At 41.8% G+C, this 21,523-nt stretch overlaps 1 protein-coding gene across 6 annotated transcripts in view; it reads right to left on the bottom strand.

Moving 5' to 3' along the window:
* LOC140546207 (receptor-type tyrosine-protein phosphatase mu-like) overlaps window positions 1-21,523 on the bottom strand; it is a 220,226-nt gene that overhangs the window by 28,194 nt on the left and 170,509 nt on the right. For all 6 annotated transcript variants that reach the window (XM_072669429.1, XM_072669431.1, XM_072669433.1 and 3 more), the window contains 3 exons: window positions 13,259-13,346; window positions 12,622-12,698; window positions 8,440-8,476 (listed from right to left, as the gene is read on the bottom strand). In XM_072669429.1, coding sequence (XP_072525530.1) covers window positions 8,440-8,476; window positions 12,622-12,698; window positions 13,259-13,346 — 202 coding nt within the window. The remainder of the gene's footprint in view (window positions 1-8,439; window positions 8,477-12,621; window positions 12,699-13,258; window positions 13,347-21,523) is intronic.

Below are 21,523 nucleotides of genomic sequence, written 5' to 3'. Positions count from 1 at the left end.
CGCGCGAGAGAGAGGCATGAAGGGAGAAGCGAGAGAATGAGCGAGAGGAAGACTTTTCCTTCCTTCCTTCCTCCATCCATCCATCTAATATCTATCTGCACAAGCTGCTTAAGAGACCCCCAAACCACAGCCTACTGCCAAAGTCTGCATCATTATAGTGCATCCACACAGTCTGAAGAGCATCTGAATATGCGTCTGCGAGTGTGTGTGTGTGTTTGTGTGTGTGTGACCCTGTGTTATTGATGAGACCTCTGCTCTAGAGGGGATTAGAGGAGCAGCTGCCAGTTTATCAGAACCTCTTGGACACACACCCTCTAAACCTCATTAACACACTCACATATTCATCACACACACACTCCCACGCACGCGGGCCGCTGCTCCGAACTCCCGAGCATCATTAAAGAGCATCATTAAACAGTCTTGCTGGTCACTTGGAGTTTCGGCTTAAATGTTGAGAGCTTAAATATGAGGCCAGAAGGTGGGTATGAGCGAGTATGAGCATGTGCATTCTGGCTGGTTAATTTATTAATATTAATTAAATTATATACTTATATTATATTACTTTTTTTTTCATAAAAATGCACAAATGTTCAGCTGACATTTTAAATGAAAACAAATGATGTTAACCAAAACCTCCTGGACTTGCAATGATAATATGTCCCTTTAGCAGCCTAAGGCTGAAGCTTTAGCATTAGCTAAAGGTCAGTGATTATGTCTGAAAACGGCTGGCACAAACTTGGGTCAGACTCCACATGGCTGAAGTTTTAGCACTGCTACAAAACAGTTGATAAGTTAGCCTAGTTTGCTACAGTAGACTTAACCAATAGACTTAACCAAAAATGTGCTTAGTAATTATGGCTGAAACATGACAAATATTTGTGTCAGATCTCACATGGCTGAAGATTTAGCATAGCTGGGAAGCAGTTGCAAAGTAAGCATAGTTGGATAAAGTAGAAGTAGCTGGATTTGATAATTGCTAAACATTTGCAATTTAGGCTCATAAAAAATGTGCTCAGTAAAAAGGTCTAAATATGGCTGACCAATAATTGTGTTAGATCCCGCATGGCTGAAGCTTTAGCAAAGCTAAAAAGCAGTAGTTAAGTTAGCTAGGTTAGAACGTATTAGTTAAAGTAGCTTTAACCAATAGCTGATTTTGCTAAGTGCTAGTATCATAAAACATGCAGAATGATTATGTATAAAAACAAAGTGTGGCAAATGCTTGTAGCAGACTTTAAGAGGCTGAGGCTTTAACATCATATAGGAAACAGTCACTAAATAAAACCAAAGTAGCCTTAACACAAGGTAAATACTTGCGTCAGATCCGTCATGGTTGAAGTTTTATCTAGAAAGCAGTTGCAAAGTTAGCCTGGTTAGCTAAAGTAGCATTAACCAATAGATCAAAGTGTTAGCATAAGGACATGCGTAAAAAACATTATGCGTAGTAATTATGGCTGAAAACACGTGGGTAATACTTGTCTCAGATTCCACATGCCTGAAGCTTTAGAAAAGCTAGAAAACAGTAGGAAAGTTGGAAGTTATTGGTGGTTGGTGTGGCACAACAGATAACACCACTACCTGCCAGTGAGCTGCCACACCATGTGGGAGGCTGGGGTGACTGTGCTGTGCTACACCAATATGAGTCCTTGGGCAAGACTCCTAACATTACATTGGCCCACATCTGTAATACGAGTAACCTTGTAAGTCGCTCATAAATGTAAATGCAAATGCAAATGCAAGTAAGGTTAGCTGGATTTGAAAAGTGCTAACAATTGCTACAAAACAGTAGCTATGTTAGTGTAGTTAAAGTAGCTTTAACAGATATTTCTAGTATGTCAAGAGATTATGTATGGCAAACTTGATATTGCTCAGTTCCAGTATCAGCAAATTATGCTTGTAGCAGACCTTAAAAGGTTGAGGCTATAGCATTGTATAGAAAACAGCCACCTAATAAGTCAATAGTTGTCTTAATGGATTAGGATGGAAAACAGTAGCTAAGTTAGCCTAGTTACTTAAAGTAGCCATATCCAATAGCATTATGCTCAGAGATTATGTTTGAAAACAGACAGCAAATACTTGTGGTACACTCGGAGAGACTAAAGCCTTAGCATTAATTACGATGCATGCACTAACTAACAAAATATTAGTCTTAATAGTTTAAACTGAAAACCATTAAGACTAACTATTAACATTTGAAGATATCTGTCAAAGGCTTGTGTCAGACCTTACAAACATTCAAGCAGGCTGCCCAAAGTGGGTCCATTTGGACATCTGATTTGGCCCAGCAGATAGTTCCCATAACCCAAACCCTTCACCAAAATGTTTAAATTATATCTATATTGTAATTTAAAGATTTTTATTCAATGATTTCCAATGTAATGTTTTTATTTGAAAAAGTACCTATCTACATTTTTTATTGATATACTTTTTGTCGTGTTGATGCTACCAAGAACATCACACTTTTCCTGGCAAAATTATAGACTACGATACTATCATATCAGTTCAGATGTTCAGAAGTTCTTTTTCAACCAGATGTGGACAGGGTTAAGGTTGTGCCCTCTGTAAAAACAGGGCCATCCAGATCGCCTCTGCTCACTTTTCTGGCTGTGATGCCAAAAGTCCTTCCAATGCATCTTTGATGAGACCCTCACATCAGCAGCTGCCCATGTGTTTAGCAAGAGTGTCAGAGTTTTATATATCAAGGTGATGGGCTTTTATCTCTGAGATCGTTTGAACAAAGACAGCAGTCATACATAATATCCTTACCTGGGAAACGTGCTCTAAAACTCTCTCTTTTGCACTCACACACGCACACACACACACAAACACCTCTGTCCTGTTGCTCGATTTGTGCTGGGCTTTCCACTTTCTTCTAATTGAATGAGACAGATCCTCCTTTCCCCCTTTATCTCTCTATCTTTCTCTCTCTCTCTTCCCCTCTCTCTAGTGTCAGCGCTCTGTCTGCCAGGTGAAGATGATGATGATGAATAATGTAGAGGTTTAAGCTCAGAGAGAATAACAATGTTTTTTTTCCTCAAGTGTCATGGCCACCCTCCTGAGAGGAAGTGGTCTTGGCTTTGGCTTCCTGTTGCCTTTCTTTTCTTTCTTTAAAGTAATGAGCTTGTGTTTAATCTGAAACACCTCTCAGATTCTGCTCACAGTCACTCCCTCACTCCTTTCAGAGGAACTGGGGGTGAACTGTGTGGAACAGGGATGAAATGGAGATGCAGATGAGAGAAAGCGAGAGAGAGGAAAGAGTAGAGAGTAAAGAGAGAGGGTAGAGGCCTGAGGTGAGCACAGCTCAGCCCTCAGGCTGACACTGTCTGATCAAACCCAGAGGAGAGAGAGCGGAGACTGAACTCCAGCCAAAACTGACCTATGCAGAAAGAGAGAGAGCATGTGAGAGAGAAATAGAAAAACAGAGATGTCTATAGGACTAGGGTTTAGGGGACTTATACATATAGAATGAATAATTGAGATACTTGTTTGTGCAAGATCAACTTTTCAGCCTATTTTGAGTTAAGGTGAATTTATTCAGTTGAGTTGTACTGAATAAGTGAACTGAGCTGTTTCAGTAAAATATAGTGACCATTAGGGTGTGTTACATTTGAGTGGTGCAAATGTACCACTCAAATGTACCACCCCTGGTTCCTCCCTGGTTCCCCTTGGTTCCCCCTGGTTCCCCCTGGTTCCTGGCAACCTTTATTTGCATACTAGGTGTGTCTTCCCCATCACTTACCACCATTGTGTAGTCATTAATTGCTTCTAATTCAATATAAAACTACACTGTATTGTTTGTGGACACCCTTTGCTGACACAGATATACAAATGCACACACACAGCTTATCTATTCCTTGTGGAGAAGCACTACCAATAGAATAGGACTCTCTAGAGCAGATAAAGATGAACCTACTAGCACCATACCTAACCCCAGGTGTAGGCTAGAGGGATATAAAGCCCCCGGCATTGAGCTGTGGAGCAGTGGACCTGTGTTCTCTGGAATGATGGCCGGTGCTCCATCCAATACCATTTTGGCATGAGTTGGGGAGTAAGGGATGAGATGGGGTGGTGACCACCCAACATCCTGACTTCACTAACGCTGGACTGTAGACCAAAGCAGGATACACGCCCTTGATTTCAGAAACAATAAATGAGCAGGTGTCCCAATACTTTCGTCCAGATAGTGTATATATTCAGTAAACCACTCGAGATGCCAGTATTCAACTACTGAAATCACTATTTGCGTACTGGTTACATTATATCTTGGGAAGACAGAAACTACACTGCCTGACAATTCAGTACAAACACACAATTTTATGCTTTAACATGACTGTAAAGCACAATACAAGTCATTATATTCACTTTACTCACACAAGTGCCTTAACATGAGTGTTTCATTGCTAACTAGGCTAACGCTAAACACACAGTAACCTTAAGCTACTCTATCTGATCTTAGCTAACTCCAACAACAATTACGACTTCTCTTACAGACTAGCATGTGGGTCCTCCACTGAGTTAAAATACCCTGGATAGAAGACAACGAGTCCTCATCGGCATGTAGGCTACCTGCTAGCTCTTTTAGCTCATTACCTCGTCTGAGGCAGCATCCTATACTCATCCACACAAAAACCTACTGCTTTCCCTTGGCTGGTTTTGAATAATAAAACATCTGTAATGTATTCCTCTGTGTGCTGTTAAATCTCTCTGTATGCTGGTGATTTTGTAGCCTCTTAACACCAGTGATATCTGATATTCTGTTGTTTCTTTCCCCCTGGTGGATTTAATATCTGTTTAATATCTATCATCATACTGGTTACTCCCAAATCAAAATGAGTAAAACTGGCCAAAAGCTCAGATCAGTAGTCCAGCAACTCATTTCCTGTAGCTGCTTTTAGCACTTCCAGACTTTTTCCATCTCAGCCTCACTTTGGATTTCGAAATGTGAAGTAAGCATTTAAGTTGAACTTGATTTCGAATTGTTAGATGTGACTCTCAGAGAGCGAGACAGAGAAAGAGAGAGAGAGAGAGAGAAGGCAGAAGTATAAGAATGGGGAGAGTGAGAGAGACAAAGGGTAGCACAGGCACAGAGAGAGCTGTGGTAGCGGCGAGTGTCAGTGTAAGGGAAACGAAGGGGATGGGAACACTCTGGGAGTTTACACATGGGTGAAATACAGTACAGCAGACAGCATGAATTTATGCATGAGACAGGTGGCTACACAAGCCACAGAGAAAGATGTACAAATCAGTTACAGAGATACAACTGATATTCAAAACCACATAAGGCAAGAGAGAAACCCATGAAGCTCTTCCAAAGGGACGTCTGGAATGCTAGCCATTACCCATGGCCTTAGTGAATATGTGTGTGAGTTAGGGGCATAATGATATAACATGTTTTATTGAGGTTTATAATGAGGTTTTATTACAATACTTAAAAAAAAAGTCAGTGTTGTCTATTGCGTTTTGGTGTCTAGTAAAAGCAGAATTAGCAAAAACATCAGCTTTCTAAAAGCAGCATTATGTAGCTTTTTTATCTAAAAATAAAAGCTTTAAAATCCCTGTGATGCTTCACTGACTACAGAATAGCATCTCTATCATTGCTACTTTATGCTAAAATCCTGCTAACTGCACTATGTACCTCTGGTGAAGTGCGCAGGACAGTGCACATGCTATTTTTACTTTCAGTGACTTGTTCGGTATCTCTCTGACCAAAACCCCGGTGACAAGGAAAAACTCCCTCAGAGCCACATATGGGGATACCCATTTATACATTTTTAAGTCACCATAGCACGACATAAGATTGTTGTAATGCTCAGGTGTACTGATTACGTCACAGTAGTATGTGTTAAGAATAATGAAAATAATAATGATGGTTAATAATATTAAATTATTAATACTTCTACTACAACTACTACTACTAATAATAATAATAACAGCAATTATGACATTATTACTTAGAGTCCATGTAAACTTCAATGTAGTTGGTAATAGAGGATGGGCAACTAGTGGTGGGCAGGGTGAGCAGTTGGTCTGTGGCGGCTGCTCAGCTGGTTTACAACCTTTCAATATTACTTTGAATTAAACAGGCTTTATGAACATTTGTCTTTAAGACTGATATACAGTATATGATAACTTGGCTGCCTTTTACTGTGCCTTATTCAAAAAGCAGCCCATGCTGAAACACTTCTTATAACTTCTACATTAAGTTGTATCTGTTTTATCTGTTGTATTTAAATGTGTAGGTTGATACACCACATAAACAATACGCTTACACACAATATAAATCTGTATTTTTAAAAACCCACTTTCCAGAATATGGTCCCTTAAGAGTGTTTTAGAAAAAAAACCATTCAAATTTCTGTAATGTATATTCAGACGGCATATTGTATCTCAACACTTGTAATGAACGAAAAAATTAATATGCATATTGTAACACTCTGTCAGCATGTGTGAGTGTGTTTTGGTGCATGTGTATTTGCTTGTTTTTGGTACATTTGCCGCTACTCTGTGCCGAGATGTTCTCGTGAGGGTGTGGGCGTTGCGTACGCGAGACTGAGATGCTGACGAGTGTGTGTTTTGTATGCTGGCCGCTACACCAGGCTGAGGGTGTGTGTGTTTGGTATGCCTGCCGCTCCGCTAGGCTGGGCTGAGTGTGTGTTTTAATTGAGACACGGAGGAATGAGGCATGCAATGCTCTAATAAACAGGTAATTATGCAACTCCCCTCTCCTCATCGGCAGATTGGGAAGCCATTAGAGAACCTGCCGTATTCCAGACACAAGCACACAAACACACTCACACACCCATACAAAACGCTCCTGCTACAGCTCGGAACAATTAAGCATCCATCAGACTTAACCCATGAGGTCATCTGCCCTCACCGGAGCACTCGCTCTCCACAGGCCAGATTAGCCGAGTGACAAACGCACAAGCTTTAATCCCTTTATTTATTATTCTGCTCCGCTCGCTCGGCTTACGCCCAGCCCTGATTAATCGCTTAGGATTCGCGTAACCACACCCACTCAAAAACACAGACACGCAATATAATATGCTGGACTGGGTATCGCCTGTCACTATTATATTAGTGTAAACACAAGCTTGTATCACTGTGCACTCTGTATATGCCTATAATGCCAGGTCCTATATGGGATAATAACAGATCTCATGTGTATTATATATAGGGATGTCCCCATCTCAGGATCGGGGGCCAATTATTTTTAATGGATCAGGTATCAGAATTTAAGGTTGGGATTCTGTGGTTGGTGTGGCGCAACAGACAACACCACTACCTGCCACTGAGCTACCACACCATGTGGGAGACCAGGGTTTGATTCCCGGTCTGGGTGACTTTGCTGCGCTACACCAATAAGAGTCCTTGGGCAAGACTCCTAACACTACATTGGCCCTCCTCTGTAATACGAGCAACCTTGTAAGTCGCTCTGGATAAGAGCGTCAGCTAAATGCCATAAATGTAAATGATCCACTTATGATCCTTAGGTTTGCTGCAGCAGAGTGTCATCCTCTAGGCATCAGACAAACTTTTTTTTTTTTTACTACCCTAAATATATTTTCTTGAATTTATTTGTGGTATTATTTTGTTGAGCAAAACAGAGCTTTATTTGAACTGATAAGTGTGGTGATGTTACCAGTTAGCAGAAACATAAAATATTTTATTTAAAAAGTTTATTTTCTGCTGTTCCTGCCAAAACCACCCAGTTTGGTTTGCAGTTGTGCAACGCCAAAGATGTAACATTACTCCCATCTAGACTTCACTCTTGAATTGTGCCTGATTACCAAAACTATTGTGAACATGCTCTGTTCTACCATGAAGAGAACCACACTCATTTCTTTGGGTGTATACCAGCTCTGAACGGCAAATTCATAACCAAGGAGAAAGCTAATGCACAATGCTTTTTGTTGTAAAGTTGTAAAGGAACTAGGAGCTGTTTAAAACAGTTGTTGAAATGAAATGCACAAATTCCAAAATTTTAAAAGAAACTTTTCACTTGTAGCAGGCTGGCTTCCTACAGCTTATTGACATATAGCATAGCATATTATTTTGCTTGCAAGAAACTCCCTTGTGGGTAATGCATGGACACCATTATGCCTAACACGTCTTACCCTAACCCTGACTCACTAGTCGCATATTTACACAAAGCATCTTAAACTGGAGCTTAAGGTCAGCTTGAGCTTGAACAGGTTGTGTATAGAATGTTCATTGGCGTTTTATTGCGTGACGCAGCCGGGGTGCTAGGACCTTTAGTGTTCTCCTCCAAGCAAGTTCAGCTGTCCAATGACGTTGCATAGCAGCAGTGGCTTGCTTCACATGACTTGGAGGAAGCATGTGCTAGCCTTCACAATTCTAAAAGTTATATATGTGATAATATCGTCTGTATATTTGTGAAAAATTCAACACTCACACACTCAAACTGTAGAAGTTCCTTACCTTGTGTAGCGATGTAGTGGTTTGGTCTATGATAACCCTGCAATTAAGAACACAAACAGTATTCATTTAAAAAACGGTCATGAAGATGCCTGCTGTCTGAGAAGACAGAGGGGCTTAAGCTTAGAGTGCAATTTGCTTTCCATAGTGTTATTGCTGAAGGACAGATAGGCCTCATTCCTTTCAGACAGAGCCACCTCTTAAACCAATCTAGTTGACACATCTGTGATCTTTTACCGGGCCTTAAACACAATAAACATAGGAACTCCACTGGCAGACTGACTAATGAGGGTTACAGCGCATCACATCACATGCACACACACTTTAGGAACATTCAAACACACATGGCCTACGGCTTTGCTGGGCCCTTGTGATGACAGGTTATAAATAACGTAGATAAACTAATAAATAAATAAGTAAACAAAGGCGTAAAAAGTCAGCCATTTGTCAACAAGTCATTAGCACTGCAGCCCCGTTCTGTTTACTAAGGACTTTCCCCAGGAGGTGTCACACGCGCGCGCACACTCAGAATGCATCACACTGGACAAATACAACTTGAGAGGATTAGCGGCTAATCCCAGAGAGAAGAGTCATATCGGAAGGATTATCAGTAGTTATATTGTTTTCGGGGTGTGTGTATGTGTCTGCCGGTGTGTGTATGTGTGTGCGTGTGTGTGGCCTCTCCTGAGATAGGAGTAGTAGCGGTTGGGGTGGGGGGAGAAAACCTGAAAGAGAAAGGAAAGCAAGTGCATGGCAGATAGAGGGATGGAAAGATGGGCTTTGCCACTCTTATTATCTCTCACATATTCAATTTAATACCACTCTGATTAACACCTCCCCCGAGAGAGACACAAGCAGAGCACAACCGCCAAGAAATCTCTCTGTCTTTATCCCTTCTCTTCTCTTTCCCTCCCTCACTCACTCTCTCACTGTTTCTTTCTCTCTCTCAATTCAGCCTGCTTTATTGGCAAGACAAATAAAGCTACATTCTTATCGCCAAGCTTGAGAGTTTTAAAGAACCCTGAACATTTTGGAATCTGGAAAAACACTCAACACTGAACAATCTTGTTTTCTGCCTTTATCATTTTCTCCCACTGTCCCTCTCCCCTTCTATCTCTCTCCCTGTCCCATTTCCCCATCTTTTTCCCACTGTCCCTCTCCCCATCATTCTCCCACTGTCCCTCTCCCCATCTTTCTCCCACTGTCCCTCTCCCTATCTTTCTCCCCACGTCCCTCTCCCCTTCTATCTCTCCTTGTCCCATCCCCCATCTTTCTCCCACTGTCCCTCTCCCCTTCTGTCTCCCCACGTCCCTCTCCCCTGCTTTTTTCCCCCTGTCCTTCTCCTCTTCTATCTCTCCCTCTCCCATTCTTTCTCCAACTGTCCCTCTCTCCTGCTTCCCCCCCAGTCCCTCTCCCCTTTTATCTCTCCCTGTCCTTCTCCCCTTCTATCTCTCCCTGTTCTTCTCCCCTTCTTTCTCCCCCTGTATCTCTCCCTGTCCCTCTCCCCTTCTTTCTCCCTCTGTCCCTCTTCCCTTCTTTCTTACTGTCTCTACTCTTTCTATCTCTCTCAATCCCTCTCGTTCTCACTCTTCCCCATTTTCCATTTTCTCTTTCTTCGCCTTTTCTTTTTACTTCCTTCACCGTCTCTACTTTTTCTGTAACCTCGTCCTTCTCTCTCTCTCTCGCTCTCTCTTTCTCTCTCTCTCACTCTCTCTCTTTCTATCTTCCTCTTTTACCTTTACCTCCTTATCTTACCTCTCTCTCCCTCCACGTCCTTATCTGAATCTGGTCATACAGTGAGTGTCTCCTACTTTACGGATGCTGTATCAGAGTGCTGGCTTGTATGTTCTTTTGCGTGTTCACTGTAGCCTGAAACACTGTCAACACCCACAGTGAAGGTAAGATAGGATCAACTGCTCCTTACTCTCTCTCTCTCTGTCACTCGCTCTCTCTCTCGCTCCCTGTCTTGTTTCCCTCCTTCACTAATAAAGATGCATGTCTGAGCCATCAGAAATCCTAAGTGGTCATTATGTGGATTTCATGCATTATGTGGACTGTCCGTACAAAGTAAATGTAAATGACAAACTATGACAATGACTGGCTCCAGCTGTAGCGTTCAACCTTTCACTACCCACCCACACACACTCACATATATATGAGGCTTTATGTCACACTCTGAGGGAAGCGAAAAATATGTACAGAAGAAGAAGAAGATGAAGAAGAAGAGGAAGAAGAGGAATGCGTATGAACGTTCCAAAAGCGGTCTAAATGTAGCTGCGACATGCCATCGATAAAGTTTATTAGTCGGGAGGAGCTACACGAGGCAGGTTAAAAGCCTCTCTTTCTGTCTGCGCAGGAAGAATAGAAGAGCAGAGGAGAGGAAAAAAGCTGCTCTATCTATTCAGCGCTCGGCTGAGCGGCATGGCTAAGTACCTCGCCAATGAGGCAGCCCGCAAAGTCGGCAAAGCCTTTTCAATCACAACTCCCTTTAATATGCATTTATTCTTATCTAATAATGGGCCTGGGCTTTGTGAAGGACTTCACTTAAGCACTCCCCCCAACATAAAGAGTAATAAACTGACTGACAGAAAGAGTGCAGAAAGAGAGAGAGAGGTAGAGCTAGAGGTAGAGAGCGGCACAGAGAAAGAAGTCGTAAATAATGGAAGTTCCTGCATTTACAAAGTGGCCCAGCCTGCATTATGCATGTGCGATTGTCGGGGTGGGTTAAGGCATTCTAATAACCAGACTTAACAAATGCTCGCATTACGGGCAGAAAGATAGGCATTTAACAATTGCTCAGAAACCACACTATCACTGCACTGCATTCTCCACTCTCCACTACCAGCCTCTGAGCAGTTGAGACATCACTGAGGGTGAGGAAGAAATGCTGTGTGTCCACAGGTTTGTAGACAACTACTTGTCCAACATTTCTCCTAAAATTTATGAGGTCAGGTTAATTAGTCACTTGCCAGTCACGAAAGGCATTGGTTGGAGCTCTATCACTGTAGAGAACACAGATCCGCTGCTCCACAGTCCAATGCTGGAGGGCTTTATACCCCTATAGTAGTACACTTGAAATTGGGCATATTGACCTCAGACCTCAGATGTTTGAGCTGAGGTCCTATAGAGTGTCCTATTTTTTCCAATAGAGCTACTATTACCTGGCTCAGCAATGAGTGCACCTTAAAGTAGCTAAAATGACTAATGTGTCTGGATATGGACTTTTGGACATACAGTAATGGCCAAAAAGACTCTCTACTGGAATTTTGGAGTGGTCATGGTTACAGGCAGTGATTGCCCAGCCAACATGTTCATACGGGAGTCACATGAGTGGAATGTGGACTAAGTGGGTTCCAGGTGGGCTCTGAGTGGGTTTGTACATGTATTGTTACTGGGACCCAGTTGTGCTTACCAAATGGCCCCATCGTTACAACTCACATGGGATCCATCTAGGCCCCTGTACAACCTGGATGAGGCCCATGTTTAACTACTCCTAAGCTCACCTTTGTGGACACCCCTTTTAATGAATGTATTCAGCTACTGCTGACACCTATGTGCAATTGCACACACATGTAGGACAAACTCTTTCTTATTTCCCTTGATTTATGAAGAAATAATGAATCAACAGGTGTCCCAATATTTTTGTTCAAACAGCAAACCTATGTAATCTATGCAGAAATATGCTTACATATTATTTGCTCAGATGACTTGCACAGTACTGTACATGCAGATATGTGTGATTACCGTGGCAGTTTAAGTGTGTGTTTAGTGTGTGTTTAGCACTACAGTAGCTCTGTCAGGGCCTCTCTGATCCTACCTCTTCCTGCGGTGCATACAAGTGTAATGTGTGCCCTGCTGAGACTGTGTGTGTGTATGTGTGTGTTTCTGAGGCTACTGCTGTGTGTGCTTGCGCAAGAATGTGACTCTATCCACCACTCCCATGTGCTGTATCGCTTTGCTGAATGTGCATGCGTGTGTGTGTGAGCATTCACTGGTACCTGCTTCTGTCCTATTTCCCTGAGAGTGTGAGTGTGCACTGGTACCCCCTTTGCCCTAGTTCTCCTTGCTGTGCAATGGGAATAGTGCTGATGTCCTGTGTGTGTGTGTGTGTGTGTGTGTGTGTATGTGAGTGTCTGCGTGTGCCGTGACCTTTGCATGGAGGCACTGGCTGCTGTCTGTACTCACATCAACGTAATTTGCATTAATGTAATCGGAGCTCTGCTCTCCCTCCAGGCTCTGCAGACGCACTCGAGAGTGATCATCTAAAGAAAAACACACAACCAGAAACAAGACACATTACACACCAGCCAGAGAGAGAGAGAGAGAGCAAGAGAGAGAGAAAGACAGAAAATGGAAGATGAAGCAGCGAGAGCGAGAGGAATAAAGGCTAGATAATTGAGCCAAAAAGAACGAGAGAAAAAGAGAGAGGAAAAAGGAGAGAAAGAAAGACAAAGAGAAAGAGTAAGAGAGAGAGAGAGAGAGAGAGAGAGAGAGAGAGATAGAGAGAGAGAGAGAGAGAGAGGCAAGTGTCACTAACTTCCAGAATCATCACACACACATACAGCCTGTAGGTCTATATATATGTATGAAGATGTGTTAATTTTGCTTCATGGATAAATGGGTGAAGGTGTGTTAGAAAAGGCATGCCGTTGGAGCAGTGCCCTCACTCCGGTGATGAAAGTGTTGTTCAGGCTTAACTAAGGCCTTTCTGATATGAGGGGAATGAGTGTGTCAGTGCGGGCCTAGCTGATACGAGGAGGATATATGCGTCAGTGTGGTGACTGTCTGTGCGTGTGTCGCTGCTGGACGTTTTAATACACACATGCAATTATGTTTCCATAGCGATTCTTCATCCGGTTCTCGTCTTTCTTAGCGGAGTCCCACGGCGCTGACTGTCCCTCGAAAAAGCTCTGAAAGAGAGAGGGAGAGAGCGAAGAAGACATATGAGAACAGTCTTGTGTCAGCTCTTTAAAAAGTCACAAGTATAGAATCTCTTCTTCTGCATTTATAAGTCAAGGAAGCACATAGGAAGGAGGGAGTGAAAAAGTTTAAGGTTAATTATTCGATGAAACAGCGAGGAGAAGTCCCAGTGCGCTGTGTTAGAATCAGAACCCATTAGAGCACTGGTGGGATGTGTGTGCCCTGCCCAAACTCTTCCCCAAGTAACCCTCCCAGCACAGCCATCATCTACACACTCAAATGTTTTCCCCTGGTTAAGTCCTGCCTGTGTGCAAAAGGTTCCAGCCTGTGAAAAACGTGTGCTTGGACATAAAAAAAACATACAAACTATAAGGCCTTTTTGTATTTTCCCACCCAGTGGTTAGGACTCCCCCATCACATGACGGGAAGGGTGAAGGCTAGCATGTGCTTCCTCTGAGTCACATGAATCATCACCACATGTTCTCAAACTGCTGCTAATGCAGTTATTGGACAGCCGGACACGCTTGGAGAAGAACACTAACTGCTAGTTCTGTTATATCAGCTAACAGACGCCCGCACTGACTAGCACTGAGCTGAGTGATTCCTTCTTTGGGTGGGGGAGGGCAACCCTGCCCACTCAAAGAAAGAGCAAGGCCAGCTGCGCTCTCTGGGATGTCTGGGACACAGAGATCTCCCTTCTTTAATTGTCATTTTACCTTTTGAAATGAAACCAAAAGTATTTCCAACAATGATCTCTGCTCTGATTGGCTGCTCTGTATTGTAAATCGTTTAAAAAGCAGGCCGAAAAAGTAAATTAAACTAAAATCCTCTGGCATTGTTTGGGTAGTTAATCGGGCATCTCTTCCCTTTTCTTGCTGCACATTAAACATCAGCCGATTGAGTTAATATTTGGACCAATCCTGAAATTCAGGGTTTTGTTTCCCACTGTAGCAAACTTTTGAACCATACTGAACTGTGAGGTTCAACCAGGGTTTGTATTGAGCCATTACTTTTTGTGTAATGTGGAAGGCTGATGCTGTAACACTCTGGAAGGCTGTGGTGATGCACAGGGACAGCACAATGTTTAATCAGGTTCTGCACACCTTCCATCTGTCTAAAGTAACAACACTCTGCATCAGTTAACGCGAACGGACAGAACAAACTGCTCCAGGCTGAACGGACATGAAAAGATGTTTATCTAATGACATCATAACCATGATCAATTACAACGGACTGTGGAGATATCCTGAAACTGGAACAAAGTTGTTTACATTCTACAATAAGTTCTTTTATTTAAAAGGGGGATTTTTGGTTTCCCAGTATAAGGCCCCTTAAAGCTCAATTATGAAGATTTTTTTCAGAATCGGTTCACACAGCGAGGGGATGTTCAAGGAACCCGACCATGCGAGGCAGTGCACGCATGATTTACAGGCGTCAACATCAACAATGATGATGACAACAACAACAACAAAAACAACTGCAAAACAAGGCAGAGGGTGGCGGAAGTGCATGTTTATGCTGCTTCAGTCCCCCGGGAGCAGGGTGGTGGCTACTACCACAGCGCTCATGCATATTGGAAGACGGGGGGGCGGTAATGTTCATACCCGGTCCTGCTCAATCAGGATTAGAGGAGATTAAAGGAAAAGTGAAAGTTGGAAGAATGCAGAAAGTTGATCAGTCACTTGCATGTCGTGTGTGTTATGATGAGCTTTGCTGATGTTAGAGTGCGAGAGAGAGTCGTATTTCACTTCATTATGACTGCAGGATTAGCTGAACATCTTTGCTATTCTATCTGCAGGCCACGACTGTTATAATACTCTGCCCCGCGTGCTGTGTCTCGATGTAAATTGGGGCGAGCATGTGGATTTAAGAAGGCTTCTAATCTGCGCTTGATGAAAATATGGGCTGAGGCCTTGACAGACACCCAGAGTTACACTTTGAAGGGCACAACTTCTATACATGCTGCTACGCCAGAACAAGAGGAATGCAAAGAATGAACTGAGCGTTCATGCACTCTTAAAAAAGAAGGTGCTTCAAATGGTTCTGTGAACCATGCCATAGAGGAATCTCTTTTGTTTTCATAAAGAACCATGTCTGCAAAAGAAATGTGTGAAGCTTTAAACTCCTATCTACATTTCTTGAGATTTCTTCTTAACACGCACACATATTTATCACAAACATGGTTCTTAATGGAACCAAAAGAAGTTCTTCGACGGTATCATTTAAAGAAAACATTTGATGCACCTTTAATTTTAAGAAGGTAGCTGTATGGTTTGTACACTGATCAGCCATAACATTAGCAGCAGATGAAGTGAAAAACATTGCTTGACTGCTGGGAACTCACTGGTCACTCCTTCTACAGATGCTCGAAGCCTTGGTGTAGTCATGGATGATCAGTTATTGTTCTCAAGTACAGGCAAACGTAACTCGGTCATGCAGATTTCTCCTGTACAACATCCGGACAATTCAACCCTTCCTCTCTAGAGAGGCCTCCCAGGTGCTGGTTCAGTCTGTCGTCACTTCGAGACATGACTACTGCAACTCTTTTCTGGGTGGTCTCCCTCTGCGCACCATCAGGCCCCTGCAACTTATCCAGAATGCGGCTTCACGGGTCGTATTCAACATTTCTAAATTCAGCCATGTCACTCCACTGCTGCGTTCTCTTCACTGGCTTCCTGTAGCTGCTGCACTCATCAGATTCAGAACCCTGACGCTGGCCTACAAAGCCAAGAACGGACCAGCCCCTCTGTATTTGATGGCAATGGTCAAAAGCCCTTCGAGTTTCAAGTACAGCTCGGCTCAACCCGCCATCGTTCAAAATTCACGGTGTCCAGGCTTTTTTCTGTCCTGGCACCAAAGTGGTGGAACAAGCTTCCCCTGGATGTTCGAACAGCAGAGTCGCTCGCTGTCTTCAAACGCAGACTGAAGACCCTCCTCTTCCGAGAGTACTTGGGCGAATAGCAGAGTGGTCACCTTATTTACTTGTGTTTACTAGTGTCTAAACTTAGAGGTATCTTTGAATTTTTAGCCAATTGAAACTAGCTGAGCTTATCCTTAGCAAATATAACAGTTGTAGCAAAGCACTTTTGTAAGTTGCTCTGGATAAGAGCGTCTGCTAAATGCCTTAAATGTAATGTAAATGTTATCTTCATCTACAGTGGCATCTGTCAGTGGAGTGGAAACTACATATTAGGCAGCAAGTGAACGGTCAGTTCTTGAAGATGATGTGTTATCAGGAAAAATGCTCAAGCATAAGAATCTTAGCCACTTTGACAAGAGCCAAACTGTGATAACTAGATGACTGGGTCAAAACATCTCCAAAACATCATGCAGGTCTGGTGGGTTTTTTCTGATATGCAGTGGTCAGTACCTACTTAAGGCTCATTGATGCGATCCATGGAGGTCCCACCTCCATACGTACCTCCATACCTCCATAGGACTTAAAGGATCTTCTGCTAGTAAAATCTTGTTGCCAGATACCACAGGATGCCTACATGGGTCTTGTGGAGTTCATGACTTCCATGGTCAGAAGTTGTGTTGTGGCAGTACATGGGGGACCTACTCAGTATAAGGTAGGTGGTATTAATGTTATGGCTGATCAGTATATATTGACGTTGTTGCTGAAGAAATGTCAAAACTCTAAATATGTATATGTAATATAATTTTGGATATTATGTAAAGTCATTTTGGAGCATTTCTATTGGTCTAGTCATCATAAAATCTAGACAACAAAGTAAAGACCAACTGATTCACATTATGTTAAAAATGATGTTGGGTGACAGCGACAATATGCAGAATGAGAATAAAGAGTCGGCATAAGGAATGATGCGATCTAAAATTATACTTGCATGTCCTTCTAATAGAAACCGTTCTGAAAAAAAAATGTACTTGAGCTTAAAAAATCCATACAGAAGGGGAGTGGAGAAAAAAAAGGAGGAAAGGAAGACAAACATCAAACAGAGCTATTATCACTTTGTGTGACTGCTTCTACCATTTTTTAGGTCTCTCTCTCCTCCAAACCTGCAAAGGAGAAAGAAAGTCTGTTTTTAATTGCATTTTTCCCCTTTATTTGGCTACACTGGACGCCTCACTTGAAGTACTCCTCCTCTTTGAAAGCACTCTGTGCTGAGAGAGAGAGAGTGAGAGATAGAGAGAGAAAGAGAGTGCAATTCTGACATAAATTCAAAGATGTTCCTCGAACAGAAGGAGAGAGTGACAACTGTTTACGTTGGCTGCGCAGCCTTGCAGTGAACACCAGGCAAAACAGAATAATTGATATGATTCCCTATAATTAATTCATACAGTAAAACTCTACCGATGACATCTTCGTTTTCGGCGCTACTGAGTAGGGGGGTGATGATAAGCGTATGAGTGGTTATCATTAGTCCAGCTGTGGATGGCACTCTTTTGTTGTGATAATTCTGCCCATATTTTCTCTTCCCTTTTTCTCTGTATTATTCAAATTAGCTAGGGGGACCCAATTCTGTCCTAAACTTCTGCTGCCACTGTTAATGATGCTGGTCCAAAAAACAATATTCATTTATTCAATACACATCAAAAAAGTTCTCAGTGTATCTGAAGGTCTTACACTGAGGCCCATATCCTACATATTTCTCCTGTTTTACCTTTCGCTTAAGGTTCACTCATGATGTTAATGCAGTTTTATATGCCAATTTTTTATTGTAAAAATAATACATTTTAACAGGGTCCATATCCAATTATTTTTATTTGTTTATTTTATTAATTTTAAAGAGTCCTTTTTTTATCCCTTAGTTTCAAATAGGCTGTTTTGCTTACTGTGCTGAAATACTGTTGTGATTGGCATGCCTGTATTGCCCATCATTCATGCAGTACAGGCTAAAAAGATCCTCGCAACTTTAAAATGAATGGGTCCAGCATAAGCGCTGTAGGCTGAATTTTGTTTAAGGACCTGGGACGACTAGGACCGGCACTGAGAACTAAAGAAAAATATAGAACTGAAAGTAAGAGAAGATGAGGGAGTGAATAGAAGTCATGGAGAGCAAAAAGAGAAGAATAGAAGAGAGCAAAGAGGGAGAGAAGAATAGAAGAGAGGAAAGGTGGAGAGAATACAGGTTGTATGTAAATTCACTGTTTTATGGCCTTACAGCCTATAATCTGCTTTTGATATGCTAATAAACATCCCAACACTTCAACCCTATTCAGGCATCAGGTTTCCTGTCTTGGAGGAAAAAGAACAGAAACTATTTAACTGCATTCATCACTTCATTCTGCCCGAGAAAAGGTCTGAAAACATGTCAAACACATTTTCAATTGTCAAGATAATGTGAAATTAACATGGGCTGAATGCAGTGACTGTAAAAACAAGACGCCTGGAATGAAACAGAACACATGAAACCATGGTCAGCAACCAAAAAAAAAAAAAAAAAGACACTCATTCTAGCATCTTGCAAACTGTGAAGTCATACATACGCACAACGGTGAGAGCATGCAAGAGTGGCTGAGAACATTCTAGGAGCATCTGCAGTGGTGTCATATCATTAACCATTAGCATCCGTCAAACATGGGGCTCTGGCAGTGAGGAGACGGGGGTACAGAAAACATTTCACAGTCACGTTCCACATGGCAGCACACAAAAACGGCCGACAATGGGCAGCAAATGGGGCTTGTCAATGTTGCACGTTCATATGTACATCTGTGCACTGTCAAATGCTTTCAGAACAAATCACAGCCTAAACACATCACATCACATGACACTGCTAGTTTTACCAACGCCAGTCAGTTTAATGGGATCATCCACCAATTGTTTAAAGTAGAATTCAGTGGTTGAAATGACAAGAAAGTCATTCAGAGAGGCTTAGAGTGAAAATGCTCAGTATGAAGAAACTTACTGATTACCAGTGTACAGGAATCACTGAGACACTAACTCAAGTTCAGTGACACTTTATTTGGAGTGGTTCCTTTGTAGCTGAAATAAACACTCACCAGACTCCTAGTAACAGATCAACAACCTCTCAGTGATGGAGCAGCATCTGAACATTCAGTAGATTATCAGGAGGCTTTTACTGAAGACTTCTACTGAATTCAGCTGTTCTTCACTTTATTTGGAGAGTCCAAGTTCAGATCTGTAGATGTTCACCTGAGAAATCACTGATCATCTAACAGCTCTAATACAGACCATCTCAACATCCTCAACACACTGTTATAGACCTGCTGCTGACACCAGTCTGGACCTGGCCCTTAACTGGATTAGACTGAGATTAAGGGGCCGGGATTAGATTTGGGGTTTTTGAGGTTAATGTTAGAACGAGGGCCAAGATAAGGGTTAGGATTAGGTTTTGGGTTGAGGTTAAGGTTAGGACTAGGGCCAGGATGACAGTTAGGATTAGGTTTTGGGTGGAGGTTAAGGTTAGGACTAGGGCCAGGATGACAGTTAGAGTTAGGTTTTAAGGTTGAGGTCAAGGTTAGGACCAGGGCCAAGATGAGGATTAGGTTTTGGATTGAGGTTAAGGTTAGGACTAGGGCCAGGATGAGGGTTAGGGTTAGGGTTAGGTTTTAGGTTAAGGTTAATGTTAGGTTTTAGGTAAGGATGGGTTAGGTTTTCCTTAATAAATGTAACAAGTCTCTGTGATGTATCATATCAACAGTAAATCTACTAAATGTAAATAATGCGTTAACAGAACATCTTCAAGAGATTTACCTCAGTGCAATCAGATGTTTCACTGCTGCTACTGCACTGATATGCTGTTGATGTGTTACTGATACTCTCAGAGTTCATAAATCATGTACAAAGTACCACTCCCAATAAAGTGTTACATCTGTTACAAGTATTTCACATCAAACTAGTCTGAATGACATTGTAATATTATAAATATAAATTTATCAGAATTTCTGAAAAATCTGTGAAATCCCCTATTATAGATGGCTTATAGTAAGTCACTAAACTGCCACCTATTATACTAGCTGTACTAACTCAAGCTAGAAACCTATTATACTATCTTAAACAATCTACTGTGTCCAGCTAAGAATTTGCCATCCTAGCTGAGATTATCTACCACGTATAGCTAAGAACCTACAGTTGTGTGAAAAAAATAGGATCCCATGAAAACCTCTGTACTCTGAAAGACATCAACTGTGGCAAAAACTACACTATATGGACAAAGGTATTTGTACACCTGCTTACTTGTTGTTTCTTTTGAAATTAAGGGTATTAAATAGAGGTTTTCCTGCTTTTGTTGGAGTAACTGTCTCTACCATTCAGGGAAGGCTTTCCACTAGATTCTGGAGCATTTCTGTGAGATGAGCATTTCCATGACAAGAGTGTTAGTGAGGTCAATATGTTGAAAGATCACCACCCCGTTGTATTGGATGGAGCATCATAATTCCTTTGTATCTCGCCATGGTGATAACACTCTTCCAATCTTAATGGTGCAGGTTGGCAGGTTAGCACACAAAACAATTACATACTAATCCATTTTGTAATAAATGTTGCTATGCTAACTTATGTCACAGCAAGACACTGCAATTGCATTGTTGTCCACCTTTTCTTATATAATTTTTCCAGGTGTGAGTAGCTCCTCCCTTTCCATTTCACATTGAATTGTGGGACAATAGAGTCCATCACAACCACACTGTGACTGGTTGTGAATATCCATTGTGGACATATGAGTATACTCAACTTTGACACTTATCTATATTACATACTACATACTCAAAAGCTGGTTAGAATGAACAAATCCCTATTGAAACCCTATTGTCCACATTTTAAAAAGATGGGCTCCTTCAAAATCCTCTCTAACAATGTTCTAATCATCTGCAGCTGCTGTGCTGTGATTTTAAGGCATTTTAATTAGTAATACATGTGGGTGTGTCATAACCGTCTTCAGTTTTATGTGTTTAGTTATATTAGCTCCATCTTTCAGTATTGTCAAAATGAAGATCAAACGTCTGTTTAAACCGGGTTGAAAAAAAGACAAAGGCTTTCATGGGGTGTCCTATTTTTAGCATATAACTGTATTATGCTAGCTAAGACAATATACTGTGTTTAGCTAACAACAACCTAACATACCAGCTAATACAATTAAACAAAGTAATGCGAGCACTACTCCTACTCCTACTCCTCCGCCTGAGGACTACAGTTCAGATTGCATGGTCACATTTTGCTGTCACATTTTTCGATTTTTTACAA

This window comes from Salminus brasiliensis, chromosome 23 (assembly GCF_030463535.1).
Source record: "Salminus brasiliensis chromosome 23, fSalBra1.hap2, whole genome shotgun sequence".
NCBI lineage: Eukaryota > Metazoa > Chordata > Actinopteri > Characiformes > Bryconidae > Salminus > Salminus brasiliensis.
This window is presented reverse-complemented; position numbering and strand designations above follow the sequence as displayed.